Here is a 23,099-nt window from a genome sequence, read left to right on the forward strand (position 1 = left end):
GGGGAGTAACAGGCACACCACTCCCACAGTACTTGAGTTACCTCCTGTTCTCAGCTCTCCAAGATGTGGTTGAGACCCAGGAAGCAAGCGAGGAAGCGCTCTCAGCAGGTGAAAGAGATGCTGCCCAGGAAGGCCTTCTTACCATTCATAAATCACTGGTCTGAAAATGTTTATTTCCAAGTAATAATGAACTAGAAGCATCAAATTAGAAGGTGCTGATGCCATTAGATTAGTGACTTCCACGCCCCAGAGTTGGGGATAGGTCACACAAACCTGGGTTTCCCCCCATTTTTACACACGAAGAAAGGAGAGCTCAGCAAAGCTAGTGACTTGCCAGAGACTCTCCTGTGGTCAGGCTGGGGCTGCCCCCCGACCCCTGTGTCCTCCTCACCACTTCACTGCCTGCCTGGTTTGTGGCTGATGGGGGCCCAGCATGGCGCCTGGCACATAGTACTGAGATGTCCAGCCTGTGGAGTCCAGGGACTTTCCACTGTACTTCCAGGAACTTACCAAGGTGGTGTGTCCGTCAGCATCTAGTCAGGTAAACAGGAATCACAGCAGGCATTTTAACAAAGGAGATTTAATATAAAGGATTGGTCAGGGAGGTGCTAGATGACTGAAAAAGCAAATGAGGAATACTGAAGTAACAGAAATAGTAACACAGGCTGTGCCGCGAGCCAGCACCATCAGGGCTGGAGACACAAAGAGAAGACACGTAGGAGGAAGTGTTCTCTGGAGCTGGGACCAAGGCCCGTTGAGTCTGGTTACTCAGGAGCTTGTAAAGGGAGCTCAGAGGGCTGTGACTCGGGCCTCTGAGGAGAGGGTCCTGGCTTACTGAGGAGGTGCAGAGAATGTGGGGGAAATGTGGAAATCAGTCATGCCAGAATTTGGAAGCCCTGTTCTGTATGTTGCCAGGAACCTGGAGCAAAACGGAAGGGATGGTGCCCCTGCCCCCCTCCTCTGGCACCCCAGGTGCAGAAGCTATAGGGAAGCGCTGGCAGCGGAGAAGCGGGGCTGGTAGATTCCCTGCCCAGCCTTCCCGATGGTGTGTATGGAGCTGAGAGATGATAGCTTAGTAACTGGCATAGATGGTTTGCTTATGGAAATGAAAGATAGATGACTTCCGTTTTGCTTAATTTGAACCTTGGGTGTTCTTAAAAGTTCATCAAGTCTTACTGGGCCTTTCCGTGAAGAATATCATCATTCATTCTCACTCAACAAATATTTTTTGAATGCACGTTATATTAATGATGAAGAACCAGGTACTGGGCATGTGATGATTAATAACACAGTGTTATTTGTATAAGAGCTAGTCAGTGAGACAGATGACAGGGACATGTGTAAATCTCAGGGTCGAGAGGAACCTTAAGTTCAGCTTGCCATTAGGCGTTTGAATCCTCTCTAGAACATTCCTGCCAAGTGGGTCCAGCCTGTGCTGGTCAGGCCTCTATAGATGAACTTAAAATCTCTTCAGGGTAGCTAGTTCCCTCTTCAGAAAATGCTGTTTTTAGAATCTTCATCTCTAAAATGAGTGGTAGCTCTTTTCTCTATCTCTGCCTTTTAGTTTTAACTCTATGCCACTGGCCTTCTTACCGACCAAATCTAATCTCTCTTTTGTATGACATGCAGAAATAATTGTATATAAGTTAATGATTCTCTCCTGAATCATTTATCCTTTAGGATAAGCATTTCAGTTGGTTTTTTTAGATAGTACTTCTCAATTTTCCCCATTATTTCCTCCCTTATAGAGCCTTTTAGACTTCTTTTTTCCCTCTAATCCTCCTCCTCCTGTCATCCCCCTTCCCCAATGAAATAGTGATACTTTACATGTACTATATATCTCATTATGTGTGGGGACCATTTGGTGAGCCAGTAACCATTGTTGCTGTGAAAATTGGTAGATTCTTGAAAGTCTAGGGGAACACTTCTCTGGATTCCTGTCCATGTTATTAGTCTCTGTGTTCTCATCTTAGTTTGTTACTCGTTCATAGAATAGATCAATAAATTATCCCACCTCTGTTTAAGAAAAGAGAATAGAGGACAGTCAGACATTAACCTAACATGCTAGTTGTCAGTTTTAGTCAAAGTAATGCTCTGTATTTATCCTTTGATTGTGTCTTATTTGCCTGGGTAGGCCATGCGGTGCAGTTCTATGAAGTTAAAAGTTATCTGTATTTTCAGCCTTAAAATAGATGGCCCAGTTGTCAGTAGATTTGACAAGTGGAACCCACTGGAGTGCATGATTGCTTAACCAGATACTGCATGGTTGAAGGACAAAATGAAAACAGAAGAATGCTGTTTACTGGCCTCAGTGTAGTTATCTTTCTGTAAGACCCTAGATGATTTTAATGTACAGCTTGGTCTAGAATGTGAAGATCTATATATAACTTGACAAATCCCTTTAAGAAAACCCCCAGTGGGAATGTCCACCGTGGAGAGATAGCATCTGACTCGTAAGGAGAAGGAAAATATGAAATGTGACTGGAGAATGACCTAGTACGGGTAACACATCCTGGCTTTAAATTGATGTGGGAAGGTGTCCTCATTTTCAATACTTGTATGTAACTGTGTAGAGATATATCCTGTCCTCAGAGGCTGTGACTATTAAATAGTGTGTACAGCTGGATTGTTTATCAGTGTTTTAACTTTCTATGATGATTAAATCTAAGTGACAAAATATGTTTCTGCTGTAATTGTATTTTGTTTTTAAAAAGTGTTTTATGCTTGTTCGGCAGTTTTTAGGTAGCTTAGAAGAGCATTGAGTTGTGAGGGAAATATAGTATTCTAGGCATCTTGTATGTTTTTTTGTTTTGTTTTGTTTTTTTGCGGTACGCAGGCCTCTTACTGTTGCGGCCTCTCCCGTTGCGGAGCACAGGCTCCGGATGCGCAGGCTCAGCGGCCATGGCTCACGGGCCCAGCCGCTCCGTGGCATGTGGGATCCTCCCTGACCGGGGCACGAACCCGTGTCCCCTGCATAGGCAGGCGGACTCTCAGCCACTGCGCCACCAGGGAAGCCCTCTTGTATGTTTTGTACTAATACTAAGCTGCATTTTTTTTTTAGTGACGTTTATTATTCTAGCATATCTCTCATGATTTCGTCAATATGCCTTTTAAACAGCATCAGAGTCAGTGTTCTTGGGGATCTGGTTGTAATCGTTGATCATGCTATTTATTTTTAGAATTATTTTTATAAAGGTGAACCTGTAAGTAATCATTATATGAAAAAATATGATTTAATGTCTTAAGGATTATTTTCCCCCAATTATTCTAACTCTTTGCTGCATAAATAGGGACTGGCTATGATTCTGAAACTGACCTAAAAATGTAGAGCCAAAGCATGATTGTATCCTACTTTGAATTTATTTTGAACAGTCTGTCACACCCATAGAGTTTGTATTATTGTATCTCTAACCAATAGAAAATATTCATTGGTAATCTTATTAGATATGAAAGTAAAGGAGAGCAAAATGCTTGTATTATATGGCTGTTATAGAATATCGTTAGTACAGTCATATTTCTATCTCAAAGTGTGATAATGCCTGCGGGATAAATGAGAAAGACATTGACTCTTCACACAAAGGAAATGGGTTTTATAATGAGTGCAGTCTGAACAGAACTAATCTCTTTCTTGGATCATTACTTCACCTAATCATAAAACCTTTTTTTAATTCAAATCCTTGCAGGGCTCTAATTGGTGACCTCTGGAGCCTGATAATTGTTTAAGATAGCTGGTCTTTTGCAGTATACTTAATGATGTTTGCAATTAAAAGTGAGAAATGTGGTTTAACCCTTAGGCAGGTAAAACTAAACAGTAGATTTTCCTTTTCTTGTCTTTAGTAGTTAATCCCATTCCTCCTCCCAGTAGTTACTGACTTAAGTCATTATTGACTTCAATTAACCTGATGTATTGTTGTCTTCATTTAGTCTGTGGGTTTACCAGATCTTCATTTGACAAATGCATTGGGATACATTAAGAATAATCCTGGGCTTCCCTGGTGGCGCAGTAGTTAAGAATCCGCCTGCCAACGCAGGGGACATGGGTTCGAGCCCTGGCCCGGGAAGATCCCACATGCCGCGGAGCAACCAAGCCCATTCGCCACAACTACTGACCCTGCGGCTGTGCTCTAGAGCCCGTGGGCCACAACTGCTGAAGCCCACGGGCCTAGATCCCGTGCTCCGCAACAAGAGAAGCCACTGCAGTGAGAGGCCCACGCACCGCAATGAAGAGTAGCCCCTGCTTGCCGCAACTAGAGAAAACCCGTGCTCAGCAACGAAGACACAATGCAGCCAAAAATAAATAAAATAAAATAAAAAAAGAGTAATCCTGAATATTTTGGAATTGGTCAGTTTGTGTTGGCAAGAACTCCTAGCCTCTTCTTTCTCTGTTGTCTAGGTTCATCTTTCTGCCTCGTTTGGGTGAAAGGAGAAGCTGAGACATTTCTTTGCAACCAGTTTCAATAAATACTTATTTCAGAACTTTCCTTACTACCAGATGAAAGTGAGTCAAGAGGGAAATTTGCCAGTGTTAACCATTAGGACTGGTAAAACTGGGGGACCCTGAACCCTGATCTTTTGTTGTGCCTAGAAGCATCCTGGAAATTAGTTTGCGCTGTTGTACTTTTATTATGTTTTCGTCTTCCTCTGTTGCTCCTGTTATGTTTCTCAGTAAACAGCGGGTATTCAGTGAATGCAGTTGACTGACTATTCCTATAACATTCTGTTCATATATTGGAGGTGGAATTTAATCTGTTATGTTACCTGTTGGCTCAGAAGGTTTTGTTTTGTTTTGAAGTGTCGACAGAAATTAATCAGTCAATCTGAAATTTTATTTGCGCCAAATTGAGGGTTATAACCCAGGAACAACCTCTCAGAAAGTTCTGGGAACTGTTCTGCCGGTTCAGGCTCCAGAGGTCACATATATAAACCAAAGCGCAGTTATATACGTGTTTGAGACAGAGGGCTGTATTCTAAATGATGTATGACAGTTTACACAATCCAGATCTAAGCTTACAAAGCAGGTAGTGGGTCATGGGTCAGCGTGACCCCTTACAAGATTCAGAAGGAAGGGTATCTTTTAAGGAGTTGTCCTGTGGATTCTAGAATGTTGCTCCTCGTGGTTGAGCAGGTATTTCTGCCAGTGGGGAGGTTTGGTTGATGCCTAATGCAGTTCCACAATGCACAGTAGAGGGGAGAGAGGAGGCCAAAGGGCAGAGAAACCTTTTTATGTTTCAAGTTTTCTTTTCTTGCCATAAAATATGAATTTTATTTCACAGAAGCCAGTTGTGAGTATTTTGAGGGAGACGCAAACCTTTTGAGAGTCAGACAATCCTACAGTCAAACTTTAGTTCTGCCACTTACTAGGTGTACAGGAGAAAAGGGGGTGGTAATTCCTGTCCCAGCGCTCTGAGAAGTTCTGTGGCCTTCGTGTGTGCAACCAGGGTAGTGTCTAGAATACTGTAATTGTTCAACTTGTTAGATTCCTTCTACCAATTTTAAGGAACATCTCACCTCTGATTTACATTCCTTGGTGTTTATGGTTTTAAAATTATAAAAACCCTTTGCAGGCTTCCCTGCTGGCGCAGTGGCTGAGAATCTGCCTGCTAATGCAGGGGACACGGGTTCGAGCCCTGGTCTGGGAGGATCCCACATGCCGCGGAGCAACTGGGCCCGTGAGCCACAACTACTGAGCCTGTGCGTCCGGAGCCTGTGCTCCGCAACAAGAGAGGCCGCGATAGGGAGAGGCCCGCGCACCGCGATGAAGAGTGGCCCCCGCTTGCCGCAACTAGAGAAAGCCCTCGCACAGAAACGAAGACCCAGCACAACAAAAAAATTAATTAATTAAAAAAAAAATCCTTAAGCTTTCCCATTGCCATTACTAATAAGGCTCAAACTCTCTTAAAAAAAAAAAAAACAAAAAAACCATTTGCAATCAGAAGTTTATTTTGAAAATTGTTAGACTTTAGTACCAAACTCCAGTGACCTCCTCATCTCCGAAGGTCTTTGCGTCGTTCCCCTTGTTTAGATGGTAAATTTACATTTCACTGGGGCATTGAATGATCAACATGTCTTATCTTTGTATTTTTTTTCTGCCGTGATGCCTTTTGTTTGGTGAATGACTGCATATATTTAAGGGGATGAAAAGGGGCCAGTACACCGAAAGCATGTTTTTTCTCTTAAAAATAATTTGATAAAATTCGTTATAATAATTCTGAGTAGTGCTCAGAATTTTTTAGTTAACCTTGATTTGAATTTGTAGAATCATATTGCTTTCACAAATTCTTCTTGAAATCCGTTCTACAGTGAGATACGTGTAAATCAGTCATCACAATTTAGGCTTTGTATTGAGTAAACAAGAATAACCTGTATTTGCATTATGTGTTATAGTTTTCAAAGCACTTTGATAAACATCATTTCTTTTGATACTTGTAATAACTTGGTTAGTTTCCCCCCAAACTAAGTAATAATCCAAAGAATTTTTTCTCACTCAAAATCAAGATCCCTTTACTACAGTGATACTAAGAAACTGGAGGGGAGCGTGGCTTTAGGAATCAGATACACTGGGGTTGGAATCCTAGATCCGGGCCTACTCTGGGATCTTAGCTAAATCACTGGATTCTGTAAGCAGCTGTTTCCTTTCTGTAAAATGAAGATTACATCTACTCTGCTGCATGGTTACAAGGATTAAATACCTGGACAATAGTCAGTAAATAAATTCCAGCTGCCAGTATTATTGTTATATTCTTGTTAATTATCCATGATGGGTAGAATTACAGTTGACTTTTGAACAACATGGGTTTGGACTGTGCAGGTCCGCTTTTACGCAGATTTTTTAAAAATAGAAAATAATGGTTTTCCCCGCAGGTGCGGAACCGTGGATACAGAGGAACTGTGGATACGGAGGGCCAACTATAAGTTACATACGGAGTTTGGGCTGTGGGGAGGATCAGCGCCCTCGACCCCTCCTTGTTCTAGGGTCAGCTGTAATTCCCTCCTCTCTCCCTCCCTCCTTATCAATCTTCCTTTTCCTCCCTGGAGGAATTTGACTGTCATTTCCTTGTGTGTATGTTTTAATCTTATGCCTTGTGTATGTATTTAAGGAGACTTTGCATACAACTATTAGCACTGTCTTGTCTTCATAAAAAGAGGTTTACTTCCAAGCATTTTAATATTTAAAGTATTGACTGTGTTTTGCTCCCCGGATGGTGTATTTTTGTGTGTTTATGATGAGCTTATTCTTACCAGATAGTGATACGCATCTCTATTCTGCTGTGCTGTTTATTTCTGTTTATGGAAGATTATTTGCAAGATCGTGAGCTGTATGAATCAGTCTAGTCTGGGCAGGTTTTAGTGTACTCAGCTCTGGTTTGAATCTAATAGGTGTTCTGTTAGGTTTGGATTGCTTAAATAAAATAATTCCGTTGTGAAAACATTTGTCATGTTGGAGGTTAAGGAATATCTTTTCTGACCAGAAGGCATAATAACATTTTAGTAATCTGTCAAACAGAATTTACAATGGCTGTGAACACTATATATATTTTAAGATCATTTTAAATCCTCCAACTAGGCTCTTGTGTTATTTTGAAATAGCTGTCTGAATGTGGAGCATGTAGGTATTATCATTCTGCTTATGTGGACTTCTTGTTTCATTATAGATCCAGGCTAACCCCTGTCCTTTAGTAAGTTCACACATAGTTAAGGTCCTTGGGAAAGGGCGGGGGGCGGCTTTTGACCATATTACTGTCTGCCCTAGTAGTTAATTGTGCAGGCTGATTTGTATTATTTATACTTATCTGAACCTTTCGTGAATTTTTATTACATAGCTTTTAAACAGCTAATGCAACAGGCTTTAACGTTAGCTGAATCTTAGCGTGAATCCTGCCTTGGTACTTACGAACTGTCCAACCTTTGGCAAGCTTCGAACCCATTTGAATCCTCAGGGTCTTATTCTGTAAAATGAAGGTGATAGATCTTAAGTTCATTAGAATAAAGAGAGACCTTAAGTCAAACATGCAGCCCTTAACCTGGTGAATCATTGTCAACAAAGTCATGATAATTATTATTTACTTAGTACTGTCGTAATAAGTGATCTCTAAAATGATTTTCGTTACTTTTCAGTATTTTGCTGTGTAATATTATATGTGGTGTAAGCCCAAAAGGAAACTTTTGTATGTATCGGAGGCATCAGACACTGTTTAAAGCTTCCTTCAGTTACCAAAGATGTGGGGCTGGATTGCTGTTTTTTGCCTCACCAGTTCCTCTTTCACCCTCCTCCGCTCTGTGCCCGGGGCTGATGTGGGTGCCTGAGGGCTGCATCAGCAGACACTGTCACCCTCTGGCTTCTGCTTGGGTTGCCCCTCCCCCGTGGAGCCACCAGCAGCAGGTCTGCAGGAGGAAGTGAGATCCCAGTGTGTGTTCTCTTTGGCTTCCCCCCTGTTAGGTTAGCACAGGCTGGCTGCTTCCTCTGGGGAAGTTGCAACCCCTGCCAGGCTGCCCTCTCCATGCAGTCTCTCGTTCCCTTTCCTTGCCCCTTCCTGCCTCCCAGTTTTGTTAGGACCACGAAAGGAGTTAAGTGTGGGGAGGGGACTGGCAGTCTGTTGGAGAAGACAGACATTTAGTAGGAAGTTAACACCTGTGGTGAGTATCCTGCTGGAATGCTGCGTTGTTTTGGGTAACTAGTCTGGGAATTCAAAGACAGTCTTTCTAGGAAGTGGAATCTAGGCAGAGGCACCAAAGAGAAGGCTGGTATTCCAGGAAAAGTCCCCAGAAGTGTTCCAGTCTTGGGGAACAAGTGCAGAAGCCTGAACCTCAGTGAGCTGGTGCTTTAGAAGCCGTGAAAAGCTGGGCATTAGGTTAGGGGTAGAGGGCAAGGGAGGGGAGAGGTGTGCAGGCACGCCTGTGTGTTTGCTCCAGCCCGGGTGTCCTGTGGGCTTGATGCCTCCTCTGAATACGAAGGGTTTGCCTCTCTGATGGCTTTCTGTCCAAACTAGAGGGCTTAGAAATAAGCCTTCTAGTTCCATCCCTCATGCGCTGTTCATGGGACAGATTGTCTTATCATCCAGCTGTGCTGTCATCTGCGCTCTCTCTCCACACTCCATCCATTTCTGCTCAGGCCCCCCTTTCCTTGAGGCTGGTGCCCATCACCTCACTCCTTAGCTGACAGCTCTCACTATCTCCCTGTTGTTACTGGACCCTTAGTATATCAGTGTTGACCTTAAGAACCTGGCCTGCCTTTTCATGCTTTTGTCCTCATTTCTCCTCTGTGTTGGCCGCAGAGAACTACCCCCTCTTCTCACACCCTGGTTCTTTCTGCAGGAACCCAGGATGTGGGGTGAGGAAATGGAGTCCATGTCTCAGCTTGTTCACTGACTGGCTCTGCAGTGGCAGGAGCTCGTCACGATTACTTGTGTGATTTATTCTATTTTGTACTGTTAAAGGAGAAAAAGGCGGGGGGAGTAAAACTCCATGTATCAACTGTACAGTCTAACTGGTCAGATGAGGGAATGTGAACTGGTGTTACCCAGGGTTACTTTACTTCACTGAAGAACTCATCGGCTCTTTGCCTGGCAAACTCTGTTCCTCATCCTTTAAGAACTTAGCACGCATTTGCCAGCTTTTTGAATAATTTTCCAAGTTCCAAAGCTGTTAGTCCCTTTTCTGCAACACTGTGTACATTACATTAAATTCGTCTGTTTACATGCCACAGATTCTGTGTATTTTCTTCCCAGCACCCAGTACAGTTTCTCCAGTGTATCAGACCTCAGTCAGTGTTTTTTGGATAGATACCTGTTCCTCTCTCCCTCACTGTGTGAACCCCATTGCATTGGAAGTATTATTGGATTCTCAAGATAAAATATTGTGCATGTAGTTTCCAGAAACACATCTGCTGCTTCAAGTGGGATAGGCAGTCCAGGTAAATTCCTCATCACAGTTTCAGTGAAAGAATATTTTAATGAAGAGCTTAAATGAATGATCAAGAGAGAGTCAAGCTCTGGATTTTCAGCCAAGACGCAAAATATAAACATGGCAATCTCTGTAGACATTCTTATTTTATTCTGTTCCAATATTTAAAAAAAAATTCTGCCAAAGTGTTTAAAGATTTAAAATTTGAAGGGTAAAATATTCACATAATTCAAAATTTTAAAACAATGTAAAAGAGAGATACCGTGAAAGACCTATTCCTGTTTCTTATCCACTGCATTTCCCCCTTGACAGTTAATCACTGTTACTTGTTTCTTATATAGAAGAAGTGAGCTATTTCCTGTGCATATACAAATGAATATGAACATATATTCTTACACTGTTTTACACTGTGTATGTGTGTACGTGTACTAAACAGTTATTTGGTGGAGACCTTTTCCTATCAGAACATAAAGAGTTTCCTGACGTTGTAAAGTAGCTGTATGTGATTTCGTTGTATGGCTGTGCCCTAGCTTCGTAACCAGGTTCTTAATTATAGACATTTAGATGATTTCCAGTGTTTTGCTATTAAAGACAGTGCTTTAAATGGATAATTTTGTATGTAATATTTTATAATCTATCCAAGTATATTTGTAAGGTAAATTTGTAGAAATGGAGTTGCTGGGACAAAGGAAAATGTCAATTTAGATGTGCTTGATTCTGTGAGAGAATTTAAGCAGTTTTTTTTTTTGGTTTTTTTTTTTGCGGTACGCAGGCCTCTCACTGTCGTGGCCTCTCCCATTGCGGAGCACAGGCTCCAGACGCGCAGGCTCAGCGGCCATGGCTCACGGGCCCAGAGAGATCTTCCCAGACCGGGGCACGAACCCACGTCCCCTGCATCAGCAGGCGAACTCTCAACCACTGTGCCACCAGGGAAGCCCTTAAGCAGTTTTAATGAAAATTCACTAATTTTTCTTATATTGGAAATTTAACTTATTTAAATTCAAAGATTATTTTGCTGTGTTTTAGAGGATTAGTGGATTTTAGTATATTTGGTAGGCTAAAATGTAAGTGGCCATTGCTTAGGGAGGCTCCGTACGGGACCAAGACAAAAAACAAAAAGAAATGGAAAAGCAAAAGCCAAAAAAGACATAACTGACACTAGATTTCCAGGTTGACAGAAATTTGGTGTCCATGGTTTGAAAGCATAGCATTTTAATCCCCTCCATCATCTAAAACCTAATCACACATTTGCTTATTATTTCTGCACTGGGAGATGGCATTGGTACATTTTAAAATATATGTAACAAATGTAATCTAGGGATTAGTGAAAGTCAAATCGCCTATGTGTTCCACCTTGAACATCTGGCTGGATTTTCTATGGTTGACCTTCATATGCTCCAATTTACTAAAAGGTTAAATCCACCTTGGTAGGTGTCCAGTGCCTTCCCTTCCCTAAGGAAGACCGGAGGGGTAGTAGCCTGAGTTTTAGAATATGAAACTCCCAGTTAGGGACAGTTTCAAGATTTCATTAAATCATCTTGTACACTTCTGTTACTTTGCATATTACTTTATTGGACTTTATAAAAACATCAACCTACTTATAATCTTCAGTCAAGCAGAAAATGCAAAATTGTTGATTGAACAACGCCTAAAAAAACAGAAGTTTTGAGCAGTTTTGAATGTTACCACAGGAGGTCACAGGGGCCTGAGCTGTGCTGAAAACCAGATCTGTTTGATGCCAGTGACAGGAATGGGACTCTTTCCATTGCTGTGTGGTGTGTTAGGTCCAGTACATGCAAACCTACATGCTTGAACATGACATCGGGCTTTAAACTTTTTTCTTAAATAGATCTTAAACAGTGAATTATTATATATTTCAACATATTTCAAAGCTTACTTAATGTAACAACTGGGTATTTTAGCAATATAAGATTTGCAAAGTTGACTGGAGAGGAAATGAGGTATTTTATATATTTTTTCTTTTAAATTTTACTTTCCTCTTTAAAATCATAGACATATCTCAAACTTTAATATATGGTAAAATATATAATTTTTTCTCATTTTTTAATCTTACCTTTATGACTTTCCATGTTACTTCAAATGTTAAATGTCACTGATGCAAGGAATAACATTTTGAGTGCCGATTAGGGAATTAAATATTAAATTATGCATCTAAGTTCTCAAAATTATAAAAATGCTTTGTTATTTAAAAAGAAGATAGGTAGTTAAATATTTTGACAAATGTATACATAACATTAAAAATCCTTTTTTCTGGTAAGTTTCAGTGTACCTAATTTTGTTAAGTCTTCTAACTCGCTAAAGGTACTCCCAATTATAGCATAAATGGATAAATAAAAATAAAATGTGGAATTTATTTTCTTCTACTGGTTAAAGCTGAAGTCAGTGGAGCAGGTGACATGTGACTTATTGCTCTTTACTGAGGAAAACAAAGCTAATTTAGCTCATATCCACCGTTAGTTCTACAATTTTCAAACACATTGTATATGTGCATGCCCATGTGCTGATTTATTCATGGAAAATTTCTGAAAGAGTATATAACATTCTTTATTATTACCTCTGGAGTATGGGTATAGGAGAAACTTTCTTTTACTTTTATATTCTATGATAGTGTTTTAACTTTTCACCATATGTGTATTTTATTTTTATAGAAAAATGTCAACATTAAAAGTACCCTGGAAGAATTTTTTCCAGCAACAATAACAAGAATTATCTATGTAAACGTTTACATTTCACATCCTTCTGTTTCAGTGTATATTGTTCCCATGCAGATTCTATATAGAATGATCAGTTTTACAGGATCAAAACTTAGGATAATACAAGAAAGGAAACAAAATGATCAGCTCATTTGGAGACTCAGTAATTATCTTTATTTTTAGAAGCTTTGGTCGGAAGCTGCAGAGCTAAGCTAGAAATGGTAGTAGAATTGTGCATGAAGTGCTTTGTGGGTATCGTGGTGGGAGGGACTGATTTTCCCACTGCTGTTGCTGCTGCCCAGTCGAGGAGAGGGACCGTAACACGCGAAAAGTAGTATTTAGTGTGGTTGAATCTGGAAGGAGATGTGTGAAATTGACATCATCAGAATAACATCACAAGAAGAGAAAAGAGCATTAACAAAACCATGAGCTTGTAATTGGGCTTGTCACTTGTGAGGAGGGAGGATTTGGTTGGGGAGGTCGACTGACAGAAGGTTGTCCAGGGCTTTTAATGCCATCTTGGAGAACCCGTTCTTGATGGGAAACGCCTTGGAGAGCCAGGCGGGGTTTGATAAATAGGGATGTCGGTGCTTGGTAACGGTGAGCTGAGAATAGTTTCTGGCTTTTCTTTGCCATTTGATCGGCCTTTTCCTAGGATTCCAAAAGGCCCCAAAGAATCTATTTTTATGTTTGTGTTGGTTCCCTTCCATTAGCTTGGGCGATTGAGATTTCACGTTGTAGTGCCCTGGTATGTGCGTTTTCCCGCTGTACTGGTGGAGAATCATCCATGCGATGGGACGTATGTCATTACTTGAAAAAACTGTAGCCATCTGAAGTCCATATTCTGTATTGGGTTTCTTGCCACCATAGAGCTAAGGAGAACCCCCAGCCTCTGGAGTTCTAAGTCAGACACTTCACAGTTGTCTGTTTTTCTTCCACAGAAATAGAAAAGTTTCACAAAGGAGAAGGCAAGGACGAAGAAAAGTACATTGATGTGGTGATTAATAAGAACATGAAGCTGGGACAGAAAGTGTTGATTCCTGTAAAACAGTTCCCTAAGGTAAGACCGTGAGCCTGCACTGCAGGTGTGTCAGAGCTTATCACAAGGGAGCGCACGCTCCGTTTACGTTCTGTTTGGTGTGTTCTTGAGGTGTTCTCCCTTAGCACGACGCCCCAACACACATACTTTTACAATCAGGTGAAACCTTATTTGGTGATTCTGTCCCTTCTGTTTGACTTTGGCGTGAGTTGCGGACCCCTAAAATTTATTCTTCTGAGTTACATTTTGGACTTTGGACAGCCTGTTCAACTTCTTCCTGCTGTAGTTTTCTTCGTTTGTAAGATAAGGTTGGATTGATAAGAAATAAGATTATCCATGTTAAATGCTTGGCCATAGGGTTTGGCACATAAATGCTTAAAATATTCCCTAATTATTCTAGAAAAAAGTTTGATTTTTATTCACTGCAAGTGTTATTCTATGACATTTGGCACAGTTGCAATAGGTGCTTTAAAGTCTAATTCTAAAATCTTGATCATCTCAGATTTGGCCTAAATTGATCTTCTTTTTACTCTGCTTTTCCTTTTTCTTTCCTCTGAGTGTCCATGTACATGATTTATGTACACTGTTGTATATATTAGTAGTTAATTTCTTTTGATTGCAGAACAATAATCCAGTACCTGAAAATACCACAATGTATTTATCCATTTGCCTGGGCAGTTTTCAGTTTGGGGTTATTATAATTAAATTTCTGGGAACCTTTTCGTACATTTTGTGACCATACGTTTTCATTTATTTTTAGTAAATATTTAGGGTTTAAATTGCTGTGTATTTAGTTTTATAATGAATTGCCATAATTTTTTTCCCAAAGTGGTTGTATTTGTGACATTTCTAGAACAGTGCATGTAAAGTTGTGGTTGCTCCATATATCTAAATCCATATTTGATGTTGTCAGTCTCTTTAATTTAGCCATTCTGATAGGGTATTGGTATTTTCTTGTGGTGTTAATTTGCATTTCCCTGTTGATTAATGATTTTGTGTACTTTTTCGTGCACTTATTGACCATTTATATATCTTCAATTTTGCAGTCTCTTTTTAGATCTTTTGCCGCTCCCTGAGTGGGCTGTATGTCTTCTTATCATTGAGTTGTAGGAGCTTTCTTAAAATATATCCTGGCTACAGATCTTTTGTTGGATATACGTTTTGTGAATATGTGACTCAGTCTGTGGCTTGCCTATTATTTTCTTAACAGAGTTTTTTGATAAGCAGAAGTTTTAAATTTTGATGACGTCTAATGTATCAAGTTTTTCTTTTATGATTTTACCTTCTGTCAACTAAGAAATCTTTGCCAACCTCAAGGAAATGTTAGAGTCCTTTATAACTTATAGTCTCCTGTGTTTCCCCTAAAAGCTTTACCATTATAGCTTTTAATTTTACGTCTATGATACATCTCAAATTAGTTTTTGTGTATGGTGTAAGAAAGACAGTCAAAATTCATTTTTTCTTCATATGGATATCCAGTTTTTTCAGTACCACTTGCTGAAAGATATTTTCCTCCCACGGATTGTGTTGGCATCTTTGTTGGAAATTGGATGACTGTGTTAAGTGAGGGTCTATTTCTGTACTTTCTATTTTGCTTCATTGATCTATTTATGGATCATTATGCCAGTACCATACCATCTTCATTACTGTTGCTTTTTATAGTAAGACGTGAAGTTAGGTAATGTAGTCCCTTCAACTTTGTCCTTTTTCAGGATTGCTTGCATATAGATCCTTTGCAATTCTATATAAATTTATTGTTTTATTTTCACAAAACATTCTGCTGGGATTATGATTGCAGTTGCATTGAATCTGTTGATCAGTTTAGGGAGTTCTGACATCTTAACAGTATTAAGTCTTCCCTTCCTTGAACATGGTATATCTTTCCATTTAGATTTTTAATTTCTGTCAGTAGTGTTTTGTACTTTTTAGGGTAGAGGTCTTGTCTTTTGTTGAACTTATTCCTAAGTGTTTCATGGTTTTTGAACACTCTTGTAAAGTATTTTGAAATCTTATTTTCCAATTTTTTTGCCTCTACTATAACCTTTTGCCTCTAGTATAAACCTTGTATTCTGCTACCTTGTTAATAAATTCACTTGTTCTAGCAAGTTGTTTTATAGATTCCTTAGAATATGCTATGTACATAGTCATATCATCTGCATAAACAGTTTACTTCTTTCTTCCCAATTTTTATGCTTTTTATTATCTTATTACTGTATTGGCTAGGATCTCTAGTATAATGCTTGAATACAAGTGGTGACGTTAGGCAGTTTTCTCTTGTTCTCAGGCAGTGTGGAAAACATTCAGTATTTTACCATTAAGCATGGTAAAGCTGTGAGGTTTTTTTTGTAGGTGACTTGTATCTGGTAGAGGAAGTTTTCTTCTATTTTAGTTTTGCTGAGAGATTTGATCCTGACTGGGTGATGAATTTTGTTGAATACCTTTTCTGCATCTATTGAAATGAACATAGGATGTTTCTCCTTTATACTGTTAATATAGTGAATTTTATTGATTGATTTGGCTAAATTAAACCAGTTTTGCATTCTTGGGTTAAACCCTACTTAATGATATATTATCCTTTTTATACATTGTTGGATTCAAATACATCTGTATTCATGAGTGATAGTGGCCTATAATTTACACACACACACACACACACACACACACACACACACACACACATATAGAAGTGTTCTTTCCCTCCCCCCCCCCCCCCCACCCAAAAAAAGAATGTATGTCAGTTTGGTGCTGTTGTTTTCTTTATTATTAGATAGAATTCACTAGTGAAGCTGTCCGGGGCCTGGAGTTTGGTGGTGAAAAACTCTTTTCAAATACATATATTTATATATGAATCAGATATAAGTTCTTCAATGTCTTTAATTGATAAGGCACTAATCAGATTTTCTATTTCATCTTTTGTGAAAATTGTTTTGTGTTTTTCAAAGGATTTGTCCATTTCATCATAATATTTCAGGTGTTGCTTCTTTAAATACTTTTTCTGATCCTTTCACTCCCCGCCCTTTGAGACTCTAATTACAGGTACTTTCAACCTGTTGATATTCTCGAAAAGATTCCTGTGACTCTGTTCACTTTTGTTATTAGTTTTTTCCCCCTCTTCTTCAGTTTGGATCATTTCTGCTGCTGTATCTTAAACTCATTGACTCTTTCCTATGTTATCTTTATTTTTTTGGTAAAGCCTATCAGATAAAATTTTTGTATCAGGTATTGTACTTATCTGTTTCAGAATTTATATGTGATTCATATATAAATATATGTATTTGGAAACATGTTTTTTTCTTTGCCGGGATTTTCCATTTATTGCAGGTGTTATATTATCTTGTGTAATTGAGCACAGTTAAAATAGGTGCTTTAAAGTCTCTGATTCTAAAATCTTAGTCATCCTAGATTTGATGTGAATTGATACTCTTTTATCTTGATAATGTCACATTTTTCTTATTTTTTATATGTTGGGTAATTCTGGATTGTATACTGGACATTGCGTTATATTGTGGAAATTGGATTCTGTTATGTTTCTTTGAAGGGTGTTGATATTTTTGGATTCAGATGCAGACTCTGTCGGATAGGAGTGCAGAACTCAGTTTACTTCTCAGTTTGACTTTGGCGTTTATTTTTGGCATACGTGACTGACAGATTTTATACACAAAATTTGGGGCTCCTCAAGTCTAACTCTCATTTCTAGTATTCCTCCCACACATTTCAGCACTATGGTTGCCTCAGACTCTGCTATGCAGCTAAAAGCTCTACAATCAGTGAATTCACCCAGCCATTCCCTTCTTCCAAGTCTTGACTTCCTTGTAGAACCTCCTTGTTTTTGAGCATTCTGCGGAGGCTTTAGATGTTTGCTTTTTGTATTTTGTTCAGCGTTTGAGAGTTTATAGTTGTCTACCTAGAGACAGTCAGCCTGTTAGGAACTTACTCAGCCATACTTACAAAACTGAAGATATATAATACATTTTAGTAAACAGAAAACTGTTATGAGCATTTTGTAGACACACTAATTACTAAACACAGCATGGATTATGGGAACTTTTATAAATTGATTGACCAGGCTTGATATGCTCAACATGCAGTAGGTAGAAAGATGCACAGACACCATCCCCAACTTTAAAGAGTTCATAGTCTGGTAGATAATTAATCTGAAGTTAATACTCTGTTGTGTATGAGTTAAGTATGTGAAATAAGACCTCAAATGTTGTTATTCAGTGTCAGCTTTGATGAGAGTAGGGGAAGACGAATTATAATTTCTGCGTCTCACAGAGAGCAGAGTCCATGTCAAGTCCTCGTGATGTCTGAAGTAGGCTGCTTAGAAATCGGCTTTCAGAAGGCTGGAAAGCATATTTCTGCTTAGCAAATTGAGCATTTGAGTTTTAAGCCAGCCTTGTGGAAAGGCTAATACAGGACTTGCATCAGTTCTAAGAAAAAGCTTTCATGCTGGTGTCCGTTAATAGGCTGAGATGGAGGAAGCTGGCAGTACTTGCCCCTCTGGAATAGCAATGGGCAGAGGCAGCTTGGTGTGGAATTGAGGCTATTGTACACTTTCAGCTTCTGGGGCAAGAGAGAAGCACTGTTTGTGAAACTCCAACTAATAAAATGATTTCCATTAATTGAGTAATTTCTCTCAATGAACCATTTCAGCGCTCTTTCAATGGTAAAACACCGAACATGAGTCTTTAAGTATTCAAACCCAAAATATATTTGTTCTCTTGAGCATATGTGCGAGCTTGCAAAGTGTGAAACGCAAATAAACACTGTTTCATGATTTTTTTTTTTTAAAGACTTTAAGCTATAGAAATTGTCCTCCAAAGTTTCCCCATGGGTAAACCCTAACCCTTGGTTCTGGGCAGTGACTCGATGTAACAGAGTTAATCTAAGTGCCAAATCAACATTGGAACAAGGCACCCTATCTGTGAGGACCTTAAATGCCTTGTGCTTTAGATTTTACATTGATTTTTTTTTTTTTTTAATTCACTGTTTCCTTCATCATTGATCCCATGTATCCATTCATATACTAACATTTATTGAGGGTCTTCTCTGAGCCAGGAATTGTGCCTGGAAAACAAAACTGATTAAGACATGTCCTTTTGTCACAAGAAGCTCTCCGTTTTGTGGGGAATACAGATGAATAACTTAATTTCGTATAATACAGTGTGAGACGTTCAATGTTGGGGTGCTCTAGAAAGACAGAGGATCATGCTGACAGTGTCAGAGAAATCTTCCCTAAGGCTCTGAAGGAGCTGGCTGGGTAGGGGTCAGAAGTAAGACAGGGTGAGATGGAGGGGTGGCCATGACAGGGGGATACAGGGCAGAGGGCATTTGAGAAACTACCAGCCATTGTACTTGGCTAAGCAGGTTAATTTCAATAAGATGTGCAGGTTTTTATTGAGGATTTATAAATAAAGTCATAAGGGAGCAGTGAATGGAGGCTGATCCCTCATCACTTTACTTATATAAGGTAGGGTTGGCCAAGGCGGGGCTGTAAAGTTAGAACAGGAAGTGACCTTTGAGCTGCTTTGGAGTATGAGGTGGGTTTCTCCAGGTGTTTAATTATTGGAAACTGTTTCAGGAAATGGAATGCCACATGTAAAGTCATGCTAGGGTAAAAGAAGGCTTATGCACCATTTTAAAAAGTCAGTTGTCATATGAAATTGAATTATATCTGTATATATCATTATGCATACATGCTCTACTGCTATGGTAAGATTGTCTTTATTATACTGTTAAATAAAAGAAAGAAAAGCAACATGTAGGACAGATAAAACCCTAGTTGAACATTTATTTTAAGAAAAACTAACTTGAATCTTACTAGCAGTTATTTTCTGGAGGGTAAGGATCATGTGCTCTTTTCTACTTTACATGTTTCTGTACTTTAATGTTTTAATAATAACTTGGTGTCACTTTTATAATTAGTATAAAAAAAAAAAAGATTCCCATTTTGGGGGAAAAAAAGTGCCCGAGATTGTTAACTTAGGAGATACCTGTGTACTATGATTATGGTTTTTAAGATTTAGTGTACTGAGTTAGATTCTACAGGTTTAAATTAGATTTATTAATTTTCATAATTTGGTAATTGTTGTCTAATCTCTCAGCATTCTAATGCTTACATATTATTTTCAGTAACTTTATATTAGGCAATATGGGTTCTTACATTAAATATTTTCCTATTATGTGCATATTTTAAATTTGATATATTTGCTGGCTCACAGAAGTTGTTTGGTTAAGAGTCTTTGAGAGAGAAGAGCGAAGTATTTATAAAACATGTTTCCTCTGGAGTTTGAATTAAAGCTCGAGAAGCTTTCTCTTTAAAGTTGGCTTGCATTTTTCCCCTGTAGTGAATTGCAGACAATTAAAAACCCACGAACTTACTACTGGGTGGAAGGAAGCCTATTCCATAGAAATCATCATGGCTATCAAAATTTTCCTAGAATGGTAAATATTTGACAGTCATATCGGTATGTTAAAAGTTGCCTTTCCTGTGACTCTTAATTAATTTTTGGAGGCAAATAATGTTTTTTCAAGAGGATTCATGTGAAAATCCTTTTTATTTTTGGTGTCCAGTTGATACTTTACCTGTAGAAATAAAATGATAATGCACTTGTTTGTTAGTCCTTACGTGCCATCACCGAAATCCACAATGCTGTCCAGGGGGGATTTTGAAACTTGTTGGTGTCGAGGAAGCCTGATAATAAAAATCATCACTTAAAGACACATGTGTTTATGACAAGTCATGGTCGGTGTCCCTCCTGGTATCCATGACATCTTGGACCCTCTGGGGAAGCAGAAAGGCCACGCTGGAACACGGAGCCTTAGGGAAATGTCTTGGCCCGCAGTCCGTTGCTTCACTGAGCACAAGTCCCCTTCCAGGCCAGCCCTCTCCCACCTTGACAACCCATGTCTTACAGTGGGAGCGGGAGGAAGGTGCAGCTGTAAGTAGAGATGAGCCTCTTCGAGGCTACTTTCGTTCTTTTCTCAGAGGTCTTCTCTGGACCCTTGAGGTCTTGTGATACACGCCCCTATGTCACGAGAATTAGAAAGTTAAGTTGGTATTTGTGAATATGATAGCTTTCAAAAAACACTGTGAAGGAATTTCAAACCTTATGCTGTGACTTTTCCCTTCTTCTCTTTTAAAATGCTTGATTATTGACCCAGAAAGCAGCCCTTGAACTTAAAGTTGTTAAGTGGACTTCAGAAACAGCCAATGCATATAGTAAGGGGCTTGTGACAGAATTTGCTCACGTTTTTTTGGGAGGGGGTGTTATTGTTATTACTATTACTATTTTATTGAGTCAAATGAGTAATTACAAAATTTGGTTATCTACAGGTCCCCCAAAATCTCATTACATTTAAAAGAGTAGAAATGCTACCATTAGATGTACTTTGGTCACAATGCAGTACATTTAGAAATTAAAGTCCGTGATGAATATTGTTCTGTGTAAATCTTTTGTTACGTCACTGCTTATTTTTGAGAGGTGATGGAGGATCGGTCTCTTAAGTGTGTCGCTGAGCCAAAAGGTAAAACAACTTTAGTGCTTAGCGATATATTACAGGCTTAGATGTGTTAAATGTTATTGGACGGCTTATTTTGGCTCTGGGCCCCATGAAGACCTCCCAGTTGGATCACCTGAAAATTGCACAGCTTGTACTGTTGGACACAGGAAATTTGAACAAAGCTTAACCCCTCTCTTCTAGGAGTCCACCCACCTCACCTCCACCCCCCACCCCCGCAGTGGAGTAAAATGGCAGAAATTCATTAAATGGCCCAAACTGTGAACTTTTATCAAAACAAGTAATTGACACACAGTTACATGAAACAGAGGGCACTTAGTATATACATTGGTACTGAGACACTTACAGAGGGGAAAGCAGTCAGGTTTAGAAGTCAGCCCCTCTTTGTTATGCCTACTAGCTCTGCCATTTACTAGCTTTCTGACACCAGATGTGTCACATCTCCCTTTCCCTCCCTCCCTCCCTCCCTTCCTTTCTCTCTCTCTCTTTCTTTTTTTTTTCTTTCTTTCTTTCTTTTCTTTCTCTCTCTCTCTCTCTCTCCCCCCCCCTCCCCCCCTCCCCCCCTTCATCTCATCAGGCTAAACACCTACTGGACCACCTCCACTTGGATATCCTGCAGACTTCTTATATTTGATGTGTCCATAAGTGAACTTCATACCTCTTCTTGGCAAACCTGGACCTTTCCCTGTGCTCCTATTTTAGTGAATGACAGACAGCCCCTGTATCTAAGGAGCCCATGCCTAAAACTAGCATATCATTTTTGTCTACTAATTTCTCCTTCATTTACCTCTCCCCCTCCATTCTTGAAGTACAATGACATATACATTTTATTACTTCTACTTTAAAAGTAATTCACATCTATTTCTATCTCTGCATTCCACTGCCACTCCTTACTTTAGACCACTATCATACATCACCTGGTCTTTTGTAATAGCCTCTTATCCAGTTTCAAATCCTCCATCCCATTCTCCACACTTGAAGCCAGACTATTGCAGTCTGGGATTTTCTGGATTAACATTTTCAAACTTAAGTATATATGGGCTACATTGCTTGTTTTATTTGTTTTGCTGTCCACCCAGTCCCCCACCCCCGCCCAAAGAATGTAATCCAGCTTTGAGCATATAGAGATTAAAAAGTACATAAAGTAGATGATTTCAGATGGTGTGTTACTGTGTGTGTGATTTTGCCCATGTCATCTCCTGAAGAAGTTACTTGTGTACTTTACTTGATTGATTTTCAGGGTTGCTGATGTCTAAATAAGTAGGGTTGTTTACCATTTTAAAGTAGATAACTGTGTTAAAATTACAGTCAGTGGAGCAATACCAAATAATCTCAACCACTACCGATAATGCTTAGTGATTTCTGGTTGGCAAATTAATAAATTTAAATAATAGTATTTATATAGCTCTAATATGTTGCAGTAATTTCGGCAGCAAAGAAAATCAATAAAAACTATGTTGACTAATGCCATCTGGTTTGGGGCAAAATAAACTTTAGTTTCACAAGTATGTATTGAGAAATCATTATGCAGGAAGGATGATGAATAAAATATGGGTCCTAATTACTCTCCAGGGATTTATAGTCTAACAGGAGAACCACAGTAAATTTTACTAAATAATATAGGGTAAAGACTGAACTAACATAAGAGAAATAGATGGACACTGCAAGATTTTAAAAGAGTGAGGAAGAGTTATTTCTGGAGAAAGAACTACAGGTGGAATTAAATGTAGTCCTTAAGTATAAATTCAGGATGTTAACAAGCAGAGATCAGGGGGAAAGACAGAGTAACTCTTGGGCCAGAATGATTTAATTATGGGGAATGGTAGTTTGTAGCATTCGTTGGAATGGTGATGACTAGCGTGGAAAGCCTTCAAGTGCTGTACTTGCACATTAGATTTTTATATGGCCTAGGGAGCCCTGAAAGA

At 39.3% G+C, this 23,099-nt stretch overlaps 1 protein-coding gene across 1 annotated transcript in view; it reads left to right on the forward strand.

Annotated features, from left to right (window-relative positions):
• KHDRBS3 (KH RNA binding domain containing, signal transduction associated 3) overlaps positions 1 to 23,099 on the forward strand; it is a 155,576-nt gene that overhangs the window by 39,086 nt on the left and 93,391 nt on the right. Inside the window, exon 2 of the mRNA XM_065895464.1 lies at positions 13,556 to 13,674. Within this exon, the coding sequence (XP_065751536.1) occupies positions 13,556 to 13,674 (119 nt within the window). The remainder of the gene's footprint in view (positions 1 to 13,555; positions 13,675 to 23,099) is intronic.

The sequence above is a fragment of the Phocoena phocoena genome, chromosome 17 (assembly GCF_963924675.1).
Source record: "Phocoena phocoena chromosome 17, mPhoPho1.1, whole genome shotgun sequence".
Lineage (NCBI taxonomy): Eukaryota > Metazoa > Chordata > Mammalia > Artiodactyla > Phocoenidae > Phocoena > Phocoena phocoena.